This window comes from Thamnophis elegans, chromosome Z (genome assembly GCF_009769535.1).
Source record: "Thamnophis elegans isolate rThaEle1 chromosome Z, rThaEle1.pri, whole genome shotgun sequence".
Taxonomy (NCBI): Eukaryota; Metazoa; Chordata; class Lepidosauria; order Squamata; family Colubridae; genus Thamnophis; species Thamnophis elegans.
The window spans coordinates 48,970,822-48,989,547 of record NC_045558.1 but is presented as its reverse complement, the minus strand read 5'-3'; the positions used below and the strand labels follow the sequence as shown (position 1 = coordinate 48,989,547).

Below are 18,726 nucleotides of genomic sequence, written 5' to 3'. Positions count from 1 at the left end.
AACTCTTATTTCAATGCCCTATAAAATTGGGTACAAATTATAAATATAATTTTAACAATATTCTTCAAAGTATATTTGCTTAGTTTTTTTTAATTTAAGGTTCTTTTATCAAGATTTTCTTGTTGCTTTTCTTGTCTAATTTCTGACCAGCTTTTTGTTTATAAAATTCAAGATAATTCTTGATTTTGTTTGGGTTCTAGTTTTGATTTTTTTTTAAAAAAGATAATGTACAAGTTGCACAATTTAGCTACTACAGCCAGAGGCATCCACAATGTATATGTGTGGGGGTGTATGTGGATATTTGTAAAAAAAAAACCAAGATGACAGTTTCAATCATGCAATCATGATTGACATCATGAACAGAAACAGCACCTGATGCCCCAGCTGTAACACTTGTTGGCAGCAACAAATTATTCAAGATATCATTTATTTCAAAAATAGGCCTAGGATAAATTGTGATAATTTTGTGCCCTAGTGGTTCCTATCCTTATAGGTTGGAGTTAATGAGAGCTGGTCCCAGGCATCTTGCAAAATGTTATTTTCTTTGATGATGCAAAAAAAGATCTCTTCCAATGTTCTATTAGTTGTGCTAGGTGGCTCGAAAAGAAATATATTCAAAACATATTTCTTCTCAATGCACAATTCTCCAGCAACAGCAGGTAAAGCAGAATTTAACCTCTGGCAATGATTTTGCTCATCTCAGTTGAACATGTAATAATTCCAAGTGTATACAGTGAAATCCTTTGACATTAGCATGGCCATTAAAAGGGGGAAAGGAATGCATGCCATTTTTGTGGGCTTTCACATTTGGAAATCACGCAGTCAAAATAGCATGTCACCCTATGAATAATTCCTTCAAAGGAAAGGATGATCTCCCATGCTATTTTATACTCATAGAAGTCATTCAGGAAGCAATATAATGAGAACTAGTCACAGAGACAGAATGAAATCAATTCTATATTCTTTATATTTAGGACGACATGTGTTGACTTCCAGTGTAATGGGATGGAAACTGAGTAATTAAACTAAAAATAGAAGAGAACAAAAGTTAAACATGTGAAACCACACCAGGCATTTGGAAGGTATAAAAAGCTCCATCAGAGTCTGTATTACCAAACCCATGCATTTAAGCCAGGTAAAAAATCTGAGCTGGTGCACTTATGATAGGACAAAAATAGCCATTTTTCCTTCAATATTTGACAAAGTTAATAAGAGTAAATGGAAATTTTCTAACAGGCACTTTATTCACATATTAGATTAAGACAGAAAGATAAATAAGAGAAAATACAATAGCAGTTATGGTTTAGCATTTAGCCTATATGCTCCAGACACTTATGAGTTGCATTAACAATCTTTTGAAAACAAAAATTCATACAAGAACAATTTTCACAGGCTTATGGGACACAACTTGGGCTATCCCCTATAAATCTAAACAAGTGCATGGTGCAACAAAATACTGCAGTGAGAGACATTTCAGTGTTCCGTTAATCATCTTCTCTTGACCTCCTATAAATTTTAGTTGTTTCTGCTACAAAACTGTTTATGGCAATTGAACACACCTAGTAATTATCTGGGAAATATAACTTTTCAGATTTTACTTTCATGTTTGATTGTCAACAATTTCTCACACACATCATGTCTAGGTTAGACTACCACAGGGCATTTTATATGGAGTTTCTTTTGAGTCTTCTTAGAAGCAGCATTAGGACCAGTCTTCTGGCAGGTGAAACCAATCCTGAAAATATAGCATTGACTTACAATAGACTTCAGAATATTTCTTTTACAGCTCAGCATTCATGTATCTGCAATTTAATTTCTTTCAAATAAAACCAATCCATCAATTGTTTCTGATCCTAAGTAAAGGTATAGATAATCCCACCAATCGGTGAAGCAGAAGACAATGTTCTTCTGTTGTCACCCAATCTCAATTGAATAGACCTATCCAGAGTTCAAGACAGCATTTTCTATTAATAATTTTTAGAAAAGCAGTAAATGTTGAGCCTTTTTGCAGTTTTTGTTTCAATTTCTATTTTTCTTAAGCATTGTCACTGGATAATAGATGCCAAATGAATTAATGGCTTTATCAATTTTGATTAGTATTAATTATTTATTGATTTTATTTGAATATATTATTGCCATGCATTTTTAGGAATTTGGTGGTATATAAAATCTGTCTGTCTTATCTAATCTATTCATCCATCCGTCATCTATTTCTATCACCTATTTATTTCCACCCATTCCACCAAACCTGCTCTTACTTATGTTTTTTTCAAAGGTGCTCCTTTGATACAAAACTGGCTGATACTTACATTTAAACTTTGCAGAATTTGGAATGAGAAATTCCATTCAGCAACCCAAGCTTTGCCACTCATCAATGGGTAGGTAGAGAGGATTTGCTTCAGCAGATGTTCAATGAGGCAAATAATAATGGTTGTCTCAAGCCACTGGAAATGTGATAGTACACACTGGTCCATATGTGAAAATAACTGCTTGAATTGGCCATAGGAATGAATCTCAGTCTATTTCAAAATGTTTTATAGTTCTGAGGACTTCTGCTGTGGACTAAGAGTGAGAAAGCACTGTCAGCAATTGTTTCTGTCATGATTATGTATTTTGAACATGTTAAGATCCCAGCAAAGATCTCTATGTCACTGTGGGATTATGGTTTTTATCTTCTTTTAGCAGACTTCTATTTGCAGAGAAATTGGCACAAGACAGTAAAGGTTATGATATAAGATAAACAGAGCTTCCAAGTTCATGTATCTTTATATTATCAAGTTGCCTCAGCAATTTGCCCATGAATAATAAAAGTGTGTTCTCTCTTCTTTAGTCTCATTCATAACAGACAGTTCCAAGTGCAATGACCGTGTTTTCTTTCCATTAATCATTTACTATTTTCAAGCACAACTCTTGCCTGGAAATTTTTAGAGGGCAAGATGTACAGTCTATGATATGACATCACAACAAATCCATTTTATTTTTATCATACAAAGAGTTGCAGCACCTAGAGACTAATCCATTTTTTGCCATCTATAATTCTACACTGTATGTCACTGCTCAGGTTTCCCCAAACTCTTGCTATCAAGGTGCACTAGATATATTCCATCATACTAGGGTTATGACAAATAGAAAGAAAAGGCTAATACTACTACAGAGTCTTTCTGCCTGCATTTATTTTTTCTTGTTTTCATCTCAGTGACCCAAGAACAACAGAAAGAAGTTACCAAATCCACTTTGCAGGAAAAAGCATTTAATTTATATACTGGCATTAAATATTTGAACGTTATCAATTCATGTTTGAATCTTTTCATCTCATTGAATATATATGTATCCTTTACAGAAGTGTACAGAATAAGTGAAATGATATTAGCAATGCTGGCACAAAACCATATCACACAAAAAGATCTGGTGTCTCTAGAGCTCGACATTCTCTGGCCGTCACATTACACACTGCTGGCTTCAACGTGGTTCCAGTAGCTTCCAAATGGGAAAAACAAGTCTGAACCTTGGCAACTCCTAGGGAAAGCAGAATTCTTTTTTCTCTCCCTCCTACTCTCCTGATGTAAGTTCGCATATACTTGTCAATTGCCTGTACCAATTTTTTTTGAAGAAAAGGTTTCAAATTAAAGTCAATGAGTTGCATGTGGTCTAGAGCTGCAAATTACTCACTTCTGCTCTGGAAAAATAATTTAAAAACATACACAGTGATATACTGTATCTGTCATCTATAATTTTACTCTGGAAAAAATTGAGAAAATGCATCAAAATATAATTAAACTATGTAAGAGAGCCTGATTAGAGTAATGGTTAAGGCAGCAGCCTAGAAAAGGGAGCCCATGAATTCTAATCCAGAACCAAATTGGAGTTTAACTATTGGCATTCTAAATTCCAAACTTTTTCTTAAAACAATTGGACTCATGTTTAGTCACTGGGGTCCTTTAGAGCATTGATCAATCACTGGTGGGGAAATGACAGAGGATTTGTAGGAAAAACCAAGGCTCTGCTCTGGTTTCACTCACTCTGAAATAGGCTCTACTACTGTGTTTGGAAAGGAGAAATTATTTGGAAGTTAAAAGAATGGAGAGAAAATTATGCCAGCTGGTGTAAATCAACAAGCTGCCACTCTGGCCTATTAACAAGTTGTTAATAGCATTGAGCATGTGAATGGCTAAACTTTGTTATGTTAAGAATGTTGAAAGAAAGGAAATACCACATAATTAAAAGTATCAGCACAGCTAGGTGCTACATTGGGGTCTGTTTTGTTGGTGCCTTTCATTGTAAACCCCATATTGATCAGCTAGCAAGGTTTTGGGCACTGAATACTTCAAAACTAACTTATTCATAGGTCTTTGATGATTTGCATTAATATTTAGGGTAAACTTTTTGTTGTTAATATCTTGCACTGATTCTGTCTTAGTTCTTAATGAATATTCTAGAAGATCAACAAAAAACATAATAGTGTTTTCTTGTGGTGATCAACAGAAATTCTGTAGGTCATTAGGTATTTAACCTCAGAAGAGCAAAATTTGTCTCTATCAGACAAAACAGCATTAAAATTATTAAACAAATTCAAAGCAATCAACTTGTACTTTGTATAACCTTCTTAAAAGTTCCCTCTCCCACATTGTCTTCTTCAGCATAACATATTACAAAGTGAACTGGAGCCTCGAAATGCTGTAAAGTAAACGTGTTTATCTTTAAATTACAATAAATCTCTTTGGTTTTTTACAATAATAGAAAGAAATGCTGCCAACACAATCATCTAGGCTTATACAGATCAAAGGGAGAATGACCTTTTCTAACATTTTGCTGCTGTGGCAACTAGAGGAAACAGGCTGCAAGTGTCCCGTGGTTACTTTTCAACTTGTTAACTCAAGTCCACAGCAGGTGGGGATGGACAGGCATTTGGCTGATAGAAAAAGAAATTTCTTCTGGAAAATGTTTAAAAATTGCTCTGACAATGTTTTGAAACATCGCTGCCAAGGCTAGTATTTTACAAATGTTTATTAAGATAACTGCTTCTCATCATCCTAAAATAGTGTTTTTATAATCAATGGAGCAAGTTAGTTAACTTATTCTGCTGGTTATCTACCAGAGTATACAGTAGCTGCAAGAAATTCATCATAAATATGCCTAAACCTGGATTCAATCATTTGTATTTAAGTAGGGATGGGTTGGAAACATAGCTGTTGGTTTGAAACAATAGGCAGATGCATTTATGTTCCCTGAAGCTTGCCCCAGGCTATGTGCTGCAAATAATTGTTCTATGTTTGTCATTCCTAAAAAGTATTCTTCTTACCATAACAATAAGTAATTCTGCCTTCGTCCATCCAGCCAACACAGTGCCCAAAATATTCCATCAATCTTTCCGTTCCATGATTCTCCTTCTTACTGAAAGCAAATGCTTTCCAGAAGTTCTGGACTACAGTTCCAAAAGTTCTTTGCTATTGGGGATATTCTTCAGGGTTAATTGAGTTGATTAGTTTGCCATAATTTAGATTATGCTATTGAATGACATGATAGGAATGTAAGTTTTAAGGAAAAAAACAGAAATCCAATTTCCTTTCCATCTTTGCTATAGTACCAGTAGCTAAGAGGAAAGACTTTCACTATTCTGGAGAATTTTTTTTTATGAGTTGGAGATGAAATTTAGATATTGCTTCTGGTTATATTCCTACCTCTGTTTTTGCTATGCAGTAATGTATTTATTTTCAGGATGCAGCCCATATTTGGAATTTAGTAGCACTTTATAAAAATCGCAGAAGGATTGAAAAGTGGAATTTATGTCATACCAGTGAGAAATAAACCTAAAAATAAAAATACTAATAAGGTCTAAGCACCTAAATATACTATACTGAAAAACTGAAAATATATTAAGGAGTTGAGTCTAGGGAGATTTCAGAGAGATAATGGATTCTATCTTGAAGGGTCTCAAAAGGAACATTGAATTCCAACAGTTGCTTTGTCTTTCATTATTCTGAGAGTTGCCTTATAATTATAGCCTTGCTTTGTTTCGCACTTGATGGTTACACCTCCTTAACTCTCCTGCCTTGTAATCTTTGAACAATAGGAGGCCTGGAAATGTCCACTCTCTTCTGATATATACAAAGATAGAGAATTTTCTAAAATGTACAAAGCCAATCTATATACATTGTATAGCTATAGAAACTATTTTAATGCTATATATACAAACAGAGCAGAAATAACAATCCATTGAAGACAAAGCCAACAAACATATTCCAAGTTTTGTTCCAGGTACATTACATAGCTCTTAACATTAGCTACGGACTAAGTAGAATTTGCTGTGCTCTTCTCTTCTGTAAGATGAATCAGCTTCTATTGCAGTCTTTCAGGACTTAACAGGTAGCACACTCTAGGTCATCCATCACCGATAGAACCAGGAGTAATTCAGGCAAAAATAGCAAGAGTGTTCAATTGTATTTGCTTAATCTGCATGTGAATGTATGTAAGTAAAGCATTTCATTCTGGCTTGGAAGAATTCAGCATTTTCTTATTTTTCCTTTTCTATCTTTTCTTCTGTTATCTTATCTTCTAAATCAGCAGCTTCCAATTTTTTGGGCACCAGGGACCGGGTTTCCGTGGATTGGTGGGGTGGTGGTTTTGCATGCTGCCTGGTTGGGGCTTCAATTGTTTGCATGGACAGGTTGTTGACATGCTGTGTACCGGTGCTGATTCATGGGTAGGTATCCTGTTCTAAATAGTGATTTCTCTTTTACCGAACATATTCAAACAAAAATTGGACAGCTGTTGTGAATGCTTTAATTTGAATTCCTTTATGGAACAGAAGGTTGGCTTGGATGCTTTAGATGCCCTTCCCAATTCTATGTTTTAATAATAATAAGATTCTTTTTAACAGCTTGAGGATAAAGGAAAAACACTTGCCAAACAAAATATACATATAAAGAAACAAACACCTACATAAACGATTCCAGGTTGGTGCAACCAGGATTAGAGATTAAATGAGGCAAGATAGTTGATAGCTTTAAAATAAGAGAAATTATACTTCACATAAGAAGTTTCCATTCAATTCTGCATATATACCAGTTGCAAAGCATCCAAATTTTGATCACACAATCATGGGGATGCTGCAAAGTCATAAGTGTGGAAAACAGTCATAAGTCACTTTTTCAGTGCTCTTGTAACTTTGAACAATCATTAAACCAATGGTTGTAAGTGAAGAATTATCTTAACTCATTCTTACGCTCTTACAAGTAAGAATAAAAAGGAGGTGTTATAAGGATGGATGGGAACCAAAGCTTTCCCATTTCCCCAATTATTCCCAGAATGCAAAGTGTATTACAATGGTGATTATGGATTCTAAAAAGATTAAGATTTGGGTTTTGGGGTGGGGGGAAACTAGCTATCTAAAATCTTGGGAAACTTAGATATGTTAGTCTATCTTAGAATAAGACAACATTCTAATCACTAGTGGAAGCTCAAATGTATTCAATTATTTCAAATGTTTTCTTCTCCTTTGCATTTTAGGTCCTTCTGATTTTAGGGATTTGTTGTTATTATTATCTTAATTGATTTAGAAATACTCTGATCATAATTATCATGTATTTACATCAATCTGATTAATCCTACCTATGAATTTCAGCCCTAGGATCAGATTTTCATCCAATCCCCAAAAGTTGGTTGCATTTTTTAAAGACATATTTCATAGATCTGAGACTAGCCTCTTACATTTCTAGTAAATGCAGATTTAGCAGAAAAGAGATACATTTTCTTCTCAGAAATTTCTCCAATTTGCTCTCTCTGCTGTAAATTACTCAACACTTCTATAGAATTTAGTAATGGGCAGGAGAAGAGGCTTTTGCAAAATCAAACTCCAGTAATATGTTTATTCAGAAATACTAAATCTGTTTATGTTTATACATATTTTCTAGTTAGTCTTGGTAACTTGGTAACAGTCAAAGAACAATAGGATAATTTTATTATCTTTGCTTTTTTTTTTTTAATAACAAGCTAGATTACATTTTAAAAAAAACAGAAAATTAACATGCATAAAGAATTTATATTTGTTTTTTCCTATGATAGTAGTTGAGATTTTCACCCAGACTGCATCTAGATGCTTTTAAAGACTAAAAGTGCTAAGGGAATAATGCCAAATTGGAAGCCCCTTTAATGGAACTGGAAAAATATAGGCAATCGTTGAATTATGAATGTAAGAGAGTCTGCCAATTACATTCATAACCCAAGGATTTGTTGGAGTGAATCACATTGAATAAATGTGAAACTCTCTGCCTTCACCCAGTGCATGGAGGGCCTAGTGTTTTCAACCACCCAACCCAGAGACATCTCATGTTCCCAGCCCCAATCCTGCCGAACTGAGTCCACTTACCTTTTAAAGATCTCAATGAGCTGTCTCCTCTCCAGCCTCTCTGCAATGGTTTCACTTTGATCAAAGTCTTGCCGGAGACTAGAGGGACATTGTGTCCTCCTAGGCTGATCGTCTTTGCGAATAACCTTTGCCGGGAAGAACGGAGCCCAGGATGGATGCACCAGCCTTTTCTGGGCTCCTTTCTTGCTGGCAAAGAAGACAACCCGAGTCTATGGGGATACAATCTCTTGCCCCTGCAGGCTTTGGCAAGAAAAGGGCAAACGGAGGGAAAGCCTGAAGAACTGAAGTATTTGTTTGGAAAGCCTTTGGCCGCAGATCTCCTCCAGGCTGCAATTCGCAGAGAACAGAGGCTTAAAGTAGTGCAAGATCACTAGCATTAGATCTCGTGCTCCTGATCTTGTGTTTTCTCGCACGATTTTAGGCCTCAGTTTTCTGTGAATGCACTGAAGGCCTGAGGAAATGAAGAGGCAAAGAAACCGAAGGTTTGCTAGATCTTCACAGGCCCAGTGCCTATGGAGACCTGGCTGGGGCAGGAGGAATAGACAGGGCAAATATTGCAGTGCCTCTACAGTCATTTGTAAGGGTGAGCGACTGCTGTGGTAATGCAAGATTCATAACATTGGGACTGTGTTGTAAGTACTTTGGGGAGGGGTTTATGTTGTAACTTTGAACAGTTGGCACAAGATACCAAGAAGATAGAATAAGAAACTGATGAGGAAGTGGGAACTCTATTACATCTACAGAGCTTAGTAGTGAGTTTGATTATAGTTCACATGCATATAAATGTCTGAAATGTTTAAATACTTTATGTTCATAGTGCTCACTTCTATGAGATTTTTAAAATTATTAACATGAGGTTTTTTTTTTTTACTAATAAAGATGAGCATTTAAATGCTCCTTTATTTTACAGAAAATGTTTGTAACTGATTTCCCCCACTTCAAAAACTAAGGATTTCAGAGATGTTACTCCCCCCCCCCCACATTTCTTTTAAAGTTATTATGAATTTATTTCATCCATTCTGTTTGTGGGAGTTTGTGGGAGTAAGTGCATGTATGAATTCTGATCCTTTATTTTTAATTTGGAATTCCTGATTTTTGTTTTTTATAATACCAAAATGTATCCAAAGATGAAACTCTTTTCTAATTATATAGATGAGTTTATACACATATCTGAAAAATTAAATTATTTTATTGTATATGCTTTAAGTGACTTAATGATTTTTCTTTCAAGCTTTGTCTTGTTGCTATTTATATTTTTATTACTGTTAAAAAAGCTAATTGATCTAATGAAGAATGTATTTTATCAACAGCAATTGGATTTTATTCCTTTCTCTTTTGTTGACATTCCCCCTTTTTCAAGCATTATTTTGCCTGATCACTAAACTGAGTCAGAAAAAGAAAAAGGAAGGAAAAGTAGAGTTGTGGTAACATAAAATAGGTGTATGAGATGATAAGCAAAGCAATCCCGGATATATATTTTAACTCCTTATATGAAATACAATGTAATCATACATGTAGTCATACATGTAAATGTATAAAAGTGATAAAATATAACAAAAATAATAACTATGTGAATGTATACCTGTAAATGAATGTAAGAGATTAAAAATAAAAAACTTTTCAAAAAAGAAAAGAGAAAGTAAGTTTGAAGGGAAAAAAAACCTAGATGTTTCTTAGGGTTAAAAAGTAGGCTTTTGTTACATTCATAAAATAAAAGGGCTTATTTCTGTTTCCATTATGGAATAGTTTAATTAATTTCAAGCCTGGCAAGGAGAGATAAAGTTCTGAATATAGCATCACAGTTTGAATAGAGGATATGGTAACCGAAAAATGGACACTAATTTTATAAATTGGATGGATATTGTTCGTGATGTATTAGTGCTGTACATTAATAAATGGACAATGCCCCTGCCTTCTTTTGACTACAGGTGGTTCTCAACTTACAAACACAATTGAGCCTCAAATTTCCATTGCTATGCAAGACAGTTGTTAAGTGAAGTTTGCCCCATTTTACAGTCTTTCTTGCCTCAGTTGTTCAGTGAATTGCTGTTAGTTAAGTTAATAAAATGGTTAAGTAAATCTGGGCCCCCTATTCACTTTGCTTGTCAGAAGGTTGCAAAAGGTGATCACATGACCCTGGAATACTGCAACTGTCATAAATACATGCCAGTTGTCAAGCATCCAAATTTCGATCATATGCCCATGGGAATGTTCAATGGTCATTAAGTGTGAAAACTATTATAAGTCACTTTTTCAGTGACTCTAAACAGTCACCAAACAAATGTTTGTAAGTTGAGGACTACCTGTGTTTCTTTTACTAATGAGTCAATTTATGCTGATTTCATAATGTTTTCAAAACTAATATGTAATAAAGCAACTGCCCAGTTTAGCTGCTTTGGGGTGAAGATTACTACTTGTTCCTGACAGCGGGGGAGACAGCATATAATAAATACTTACATCATCCCAATTCAATTAATCAATAAATCAAAACACTAAAACACTGAAACACTGGTTGGATTATATATTCCAAATAAAGGTTGTCTGGAAGGAAAAATTAGTGATTGGTTCTCCAATTTCAGTACTTTGAAATTTCTCAACTGAAATATGCTACAAAATATATGAGGAGCATATGAAGAAATTTAAGTTCTTCTGGATTGATTCAAGAAGTCGTCCGGTGTCTTTTCCTCCCTTAAAAAGCTTAGAAACTGTTGATACCCAGTTGTCAGAAATCAGTATTATAGTATTAAAACATTTCATAAATAATTAACTAACTAACTAACTAACTAAAATCTCAACATTAACTTAATCATGTTAACTAACTAACTAATTAACTAAAATCTCAACATTAACTTAATCATGTTAGTGATTATCTGAATTTGGTTCTGCACCCTCTCCCCCACTTCAGTGAAAGCAGATACCTTCAAAATCAGAACCAAATTCAGATAATCACTAACATGATTAGGTTAATGTTGGGATTTTAGTTCTCTAAATTCACAGCTAGCTTAGGAGTGTGTGAGACATAGCACAAATTAAATAAGGTTATTGTACGCATTTCAAGTTTGTGTGAAGAATTAATTGCACTGCATTGTATGATTGTACGTAACGGGCTGAGGCCCAATGGAAGGCCTGTGTTCCATTACCTTCAGATGCCAGTTCACTTTGGGTATATTTCTTCGTATATAATGAAGAACAAGAGATTCGAAACAGTATAGCTAAAGAAAGGTATTAAAATATTGAATCAGTATGGCCCAGATCCAGAAACACTTGAGTTCTGAAAAACAAATAAACAAAAACTTGTAAAGAGAGATTACCAAGGTGAGAGTACAGTGAGACACCCAAAACTGTAAGAATGGTGGCACAAAATCGAAAGTTCAGAATGAGCTGAAATTAGCAGAGTATTAGAAAAATGAACAGGTTTTCTTAAAGTATATTTAAAGGAACAAAAGCAAAATGCGAACATAACTATCCAAGTCCTCTTTTGACCATATCATCTCTTAACAAGAAGCAGATATTTTGCCAGTCATGAGCATATTGAACAGGAAGGAATGAAGCTCAAGATTGACAAAAGCAAGGTCAGGAAATTGCAATTTCTCACGAATAGTTTAGATATCTAGGGCTTTATGAACTACATGGTAAGTTGCTAATGGTCTGACCAAACATTTATGAATTATCTCTGAAAAAATCCTTGAGACCTTGTGATATGCTAGGTGACTGGAGAAAGTCAAAATTCATATATTTGTTCAATAGATGGACTCAAGAAATTACAGACCAATCTAAAATTGATATGTGGTTGGGAAGACCTAAAGATGAAAATAAAGACAGCAATCTGTAAGCACCTTGAAAACAATGAAGATACTATTTTCAGCATATATTTGTTAAAAATAAATCTTGCTAGATTAAATTTGTCATATTTTAATCAAGTTGCTTGTTAGGTTAAAATGATAGAAAAACAATTCTGACTGAACATTATAAAAAAATTAACAATATTTTGTTAGGGGAAAAATTTACTTTCAGAGCTAGTTTTCTCCTTGTCATTCAGTGAAGCTGGAGGATACACAGCTGTCTGTTAGACAGAAATGCTTTAATTTGGATTTCTACACTCAACAGGGAGTTAGATAATAGTCTGACGGTCCTCATCAGCTCAATGGTTCTGTATAAAAGTGATTCTAATAGAAAACCTCTATATGGTTCCCTTAGCAGGTTGCAGAAATGGTTCGCCACTGCTTTTTTTTTTTAACTTCCTAGTGTCAATAGCTCTGAGATTCCCCTAACCTAATACTGACAATAACTGGGCTTTCAATAACAGGGATCCTGATCTGTTACACAGGTTCTAATTATACAACAAGTTCCTATGGATTTTAAGGAGCTAATTTTATTATTTGATTAGGAACCAGCCCACTTCATCAAATCTTGACAAGATTTTCTATATCTATCTCACTTACAGATACACAGTAAAAATTGAAGATTGAGCCAAAGAACTGCGAACTATTTGCATATGCTCTTTCATATATATGAAAAATAATTTATATAATAATGGATGTGGATTTTCTAAAATTTAGAATGAAAGGAGAGGGAAGAAAAATTATACTTCAATCTCAATTCAAAATAGATTTGTAGATACATTCTCCAATGCTCTCTTTTAAACTAAAACAAATACTATTCTAACACTTCATATACATCTATTCAAATGCAACACTTTATGTTCATTACAATAAACTACTTTCTAATATTCACCAGATATTTTAGAAATCAACTCCCCAAATCCGCAGCAGATAAGACTTGAAACTCAAAATTTCAGTACCAGGTTATAGAAAGCTGCGGTGTTGCATGGCAGCCAGAATAAAAATATATGAGTGCCAAAATCAATAGTAAGTTGATCATTTGAATTCAGCAGATTGGAACTAACCAAACATTAACTTGATAATATCAAAATGACAGTTGTATACTTGGAACATAGAATGGTACTATGTTGTATAATAACATAATCTCTCTCATAAATATATCAATACATATCAAGGTTTAGATATATCTTCAGAGAGCCAATTTCGGGAAATTTGAATTGGCCTGATTCAAAATCACTTTTTGATCAGTGTAAATCTGTGATCTGTCCACATAGCAATAGCCAAACAAGCTTATAAGGCAGTCTTTGGGTCAATAAATTACTCTGCATTTACATGGTTCAAAGTTTAGCTTTTATTTGGTTTTAAATTAAAAAAATAAATTTCATTATTAAAGAGTGGAATGAGTCTAAACTAATGTTTACATTTTAGTTCACTTCGTTTAGAATACCACCAGAGAAATAATAAAAGAGTACTGTTATTATCCCAAAACAGACATCTTTTTTTTAAGAAAGGTTGACAGTGGCAGAATTCAGTTTAATTGGAAAAAGTCTTTAACATATTGACCACGAATGTTAGAAGGAAACAGCTGGTATCCGTGCTCTCCATACCTAATGGCTACCTCAGTCTGTCACAGGGTTTGGGCTCATTATACAACAGTGCTAATGTCATCTGCTTCATCTGGTTTTTTCTGCCTGCTTGGCAGAGATTTCAAGTACTCCAGGTGCCGGCGTGCATCCTCTTGATTTTGCCGCACATAGTAAACTACATAGGATATCACCATGGTGAACCAGCCAAACATGGTGACTAGCATGGCATAATCTGTTGTCTTTTTAGGAATATTACATAGGTCAGCATCAGCTGCATTGAGAAATGGCCTCCCAGCATGTTCATCTAAATCGGAGGTCTTACAGATGACACTGTTGGCTGTTTCATGGTTGGAAGCCATGCTTCTCAAGACTTGCTGAAGGGTGCAATCACAGTGCCAAGGGTTGTTTGCAATTCGAGCCCTAGCCTTCAAGTTGTTAAAAGCATTTTTGTGCACACTTTTAATCCGGTTGTCTGACAAGTCTAGCATTTGCAAGGTTTCTGCCACCCCTTTGAAGGAGTGCTCATCTATGAATTCAATGATGTTTTTGGATAAGTTGAGGACTTTCAATTGGTGCAAGTCCTTGAATATCTCATTTGGGATGGATGTAATCTGATTGGAGTCTAAATAGAGGAGGACAGTTTCAGGAGGAAGATCTCTGGGTATTTCTTTCAGGTTCGCATTGCTGCAGCTGACATTCAAACCTCCAGAATGAGAACAAAGGCAACCTTTGGGGCACATACTGGCAGAATGAAAGCATAGTATCATGAGGACAAAGCTTTGTAGAAGCAGACACATGGAGAGGGAGCGAGTTAACCACAGGTCTACCAAATGCATGCTGGAATGTCAGCATAATCACCCAACCGCTTCTCATTTACCCAACAGTGGTAGCAAAGTGTCTCAGGAACAAAACTGCAACCTCATTCTCACCAACAATGGAAGTCAAGAACAGGTTAGTATATAGACATCTTCATGGTTGGTTTGCTTTTTAAAAGGACATTCCTGGAAAAGGAAAAAAAAAACCTTTTAGAAGACTGTGAGGGGTATGTTTTAAATGATGTCAATATAGCTTAAGGTACAACCAGGGCAAAACTATTCAGAAATAAGTTCACTGGGTTTTGTCCCCAGATAAACATTTAGAGAATTGTAGTCAAATGGGAAATCTTGATGGCAAAGTCTAATTTAGTAAATGTCCAATAGGTTCAGTGTTACAAATGACCTTAAGATGTTCTTTCACTCTAATATCACTATTTCCAAAGCAGACTATTTCTTTTTTCTTTTTTAAACACAGGTTTTCTAGAACAGCGGTAATAAAACATAATTACTTTCTTCCATTTACAGTAGCAGACACATTAACGAGATTTACACTGAGACTCATGCAGCAGTGACAAATTAAGCAACCATTTTTGTGGTTAATGACCTTGCACTACAATGTTCCATATTGCTTTAAATCCAAATTAAACTATTTAAGAAAGGAAGTCCTTTTTTTTTTTACAAGAATGTACTTATTTTTCAGACAAACCAAAATACTGATAGATCTGAAGTCATAAATATGTTTTTGCATCAAGTTCACAGGCATCTTAGTTAGGAAATTATGGGAGGTATACTGGAGTTCCAATCTAGGGAAGACTGAGTGTATTCATCTGCTTGTAAAGAATTTTGCTATAAAAGCTCTAAAAAAATTATCAGTGCTTTCTATGTATATAAAATAAAACCTAATTACTTTTTTAAAAAAACCTGTTTTTTTCAAGGAACTCAATTGAAAGGGGAGAGGGTTGCAATAACTTGAACAAAACCTAAAGACAAATTGTGAAATGTTGCAATACAGTATCTTTAATTTCTTCATTATTAAGTACCTCCATCTTTTCAATCATATGTATCACAAACACACATACTTTTATCAACAAGCTAAGAAGTTTGCATTTTTTCAAGCTATTTAAATATAAATGAAGTTAATTTTAACATGTAAGTAAAATAATACTAGGACTAGTAGTGAGTAAAATATCCACTCTTTTATTTTCAGATGTAATCTGGAGAAAACCATCTTAGCAGTTGGGCAAATAGGTAGGTGACGTAAACGTTTACTACTGATAATGAATAGGTTTTTCATTATTGATACATGATGGTTATCTTACTATTTCTTAAGACAAATGAGTAAAGGCCACTTGGATACTAGAGTTGTTGGGTGCAAGATGGGCAGCAAATAAATAAATAAAATTCTATAAATAAATTAAGGCAGAAAGTATTCATTTCTTATGGTACCCAAGAACAGTGAGAAATGTTTCCCAACACATTTTTTTTGTAAATGGAGCCAGCAGAGATGCTAAAGAGAAAATAGTACTGAACCTCTTTTAATATGAAAACTGCTCCAAGTATATTTTAGCATAGCTTTAATACCCACAAATGGGATGAATAAATAAAATATACAGCAATATAATCTTAGAATTTGAGTTAATTATTATCATATCAAGAGAATGCTATCTCTAACCTAGGATCGGAGTATTGAGAAAATAGCAATTAGCTCTCTATATCATTAAAAAAAACACAATATAGAATAAGATAAGATCCAAGAACCTGTCAACTTATTGTAGTTCAGTTACTTTGATGAAGTGCCTTAGGGATTGGAAGGAAGCTTCTTAATTTGCTCTTTTTTTCTGTCAAAGAGGTAGAAAGAGATCTTGCTGAGTGAATCACATGGTGCCATCTCATATCTTATGGCCAGCAGATCTTAAAGAAAAGAGAAACAAAATAATTGTTTTATAAGGTTGGGCAAACATTGGAAAAATCCTATAATCCATAGGAAATAAGTAAACACATATATTTTGATGATTGGAACATACAGGGTTATTTTGATAGAGAAATCAAAGGAAAGGGAACTTCTAGTTGAATTCTAAGAGAAATATAAAGTTTGATGCTGTAATTACTTTTGAGAACAAGAAATTAAAAGCTTAAAGAATTAAAGATGTGTTTTATATAATTTTGATATAGGTGAGGGGGTGGAGAGAGGGGGAGAGAGCTGGTAAGAGTATGGGGATTTGGGCTGCATAAATCCAGATGACAATTAGAATACACCAACGAATTAACATTTTCTGTATTTCTTTTCTGCCTTTTGAATTATATTTTCTCAGCCAAACTAGTTCATTTTTACAAACACATCTCTAAAGAAAATCCTTGTAAATCCCATTCCTACCAATGAAATTTTACACAAACAAAACCATAATTTCTCCCTACCCTTGCATTAAAATAATTTCTTATTTCTCATACCCCACTTCTGCCATGATATACATTTAAAGAAAAATAACTTTATTTTTAAAAAATTAAACTTAAATTCAACTAAGAAGTTTTCAGATTTTCTATTTGTAAAGGGCCTGTTAACTTTCTGAAAACTGGGCTGTCAGACCAGAATTTTAGGAGCTATGTAGGTGATGTGCTTTTTGTTTGAGGTTGATTGTTTAACTAGGATTTCATGGATTTATTTCCAAAGACACTAGTGTGATGTGGGGACTATAAAACTTACATCAAACAATCAGCATTAGCATTTAGAGACTATATACAAAATTAAATCCTGGCAAAATTCTATGGAAATATATTTATTAATAACTCAGTTAGCAACAACATAGAAAGAAATCAGTGGGATAAGGCACAAAATCCAAGTACAAAAGAAAGAATTAGATGTTTTCCTCTATAGAATTCCTGCAGAGTTCAGTTTTTACTTGTGTGTGTCTGTCTATGTGTGTGCGCACGATAAACATCCAGCATTATTTCTCCCATGCCCCCCAAAATTGATTAGGTACAATTGACTATTCTTCTTCTACAACTATTATATCATTGTTAAATGTATTTTTAGAATTATGAAAAAAAAAATTTGAAGCAGATTTAAATATTTCATTCTTTTTATGAGGCATCAAGAATCTAAATAATATATAACCAACAGAGCAGATTTTGCTTTTAAAAGAAATAGAATCCAAGGAGAGAAAATGATATAAAATGAAATAAAAACAAGGAATGCTTACTAGATATATTTTCCATAATTATATAATTGAAAAAAGTATGGGTGGTTATCTTTCAAGTACAATATTAAATGCTTTCAAAATGTAGGTATGTAGAGTATGTAATGTATGTATGCATAAATAAATAAACAAACAAACAAACAAACAAACAAACCAGAGGGGCTCAAATAACAGCAAGCCTATTGGGAGAAGAAAAATAATAAATAAATAAATACCGAAAATAAATTAGACAGAGGATTTCACATACTCCATTTACATTAATGGGAAAAAAGTAATTGTGAAAAATTTCTTTAGATTCTATTACAGGTAATCCTCAGATTACAACATTTCACTTAGTGACTGCTCAAAGTTACAATGTCACTTAAAAATTGATTTATCACCATTTTTCACACTTAAGACCACTGCAGCATCCCCATGGTCAATCACACGAACAAAATGTGGATGGTTGGCAACTGGTTCATATTTATGAGTTGTAATGTCCTCGGGGTCATGTGATCACCTTTTGCAACCTTCTGAGAAGCAAAGTCAATGATGAAGCCAGATTCACTTAACAACCATGTTCCTAACTTAATAACTGCCATGATTCACTTAATGAATATGGCAATAAGATTGTAAAGTAAGGCAAAATTCACTTAACAAATATCTCACTCGGCAACAGAATTTTGGGGCTCAATTGTAGTTGTAAGTCAAGGACTACCTGTATAGTTTATATAATCTGGCTGCTCTTGTCATGAGCTTTTAACTTCCAAGATACCCAAATAATGTGCTAGCTGGAAGCATGGGGATCAAGACATGTGGAGGAGTTCAGACTAGGAAAGTTGCAGTAATATAAAATAGCAAATTATTCAAGAATACAAAATAGGAATACTTCTACTTAATAATTTAATCTCTAAAAATGTAAGTTGGTTATAATTATCCTGGTGG

General features: G+C 34.0%; 1 protein-coding gene and 2 long non-coding RNA genes across 4 annotated transcripts in view; 1 reads left to right on the top strand and 2 right to left on the bottom strand.

Moving 5' to 3' along the window:
* Window positions 1-1,691: 1,691 nt before the first annotated feature.
* LOC116522795 lies at window positions 1,692-13,290 on the bottom strand. 2 transcript variants are annotated; one of them, XR_004257002.1, is made up of 3 exons: window positions 13,100-13,290; window positions 2,310-11,636; window positions 1,692-1,735 (listed from the first exon to the last, which is right to left on the bottom strand). It is a non-coding gene; the product is annotated as an uncharacterized LOC116522795 (long non-coding RNA). The 2 variants fall into 2 exon arrangements; XR_004257001.1 differs by having other exon boundaries at window positions 2,310-13,290.
* LOC116522796 overlaps window positions 3,478-18,726 on the top strand; it is an 86,800-nt gene continuing 71,551 nt past the window's right edge. Inside the window, exons 1-2 of the long non-coding RNA XR_004257003.1 lie at window positions 3,478-3,562; window positions 15,816-15,856. This is a non-coding gene — a long non-coding RNA (uncharacterized LOC116522796). The remainder of the gene's footprint in view (window positions 3,563-15,815; window positions 15,857-18,726) is intronic.
* The window catches only part of LRRC3B (leucine rich repeat containing 3B), a 70,039-nt gene continuing 64,718 nt past the window's right edge, over window positions 13,406-18,726 (bottom strand). Inside the window, exons 2-3 of the mRNA XM_032237832.1 lie at window positions 16,367-16,519; window positions 13,406-14,794 (exon numbers count right to left, since the gene is read on the bottom strand). Coding sequence (XP_032093723.1) covers window positions 13,853-14,629 — 777 coding nt within the window. The 5' untranslated portion in view covers window positions 14,630-14,794; window positions 16,367-16,519 and the 3' untranslated portion in view covers window positions 13,406-13,852. The remainder of the gene's footprint in view (window positions 14,795-16,366; window positions 16,520-18,726) is intronic.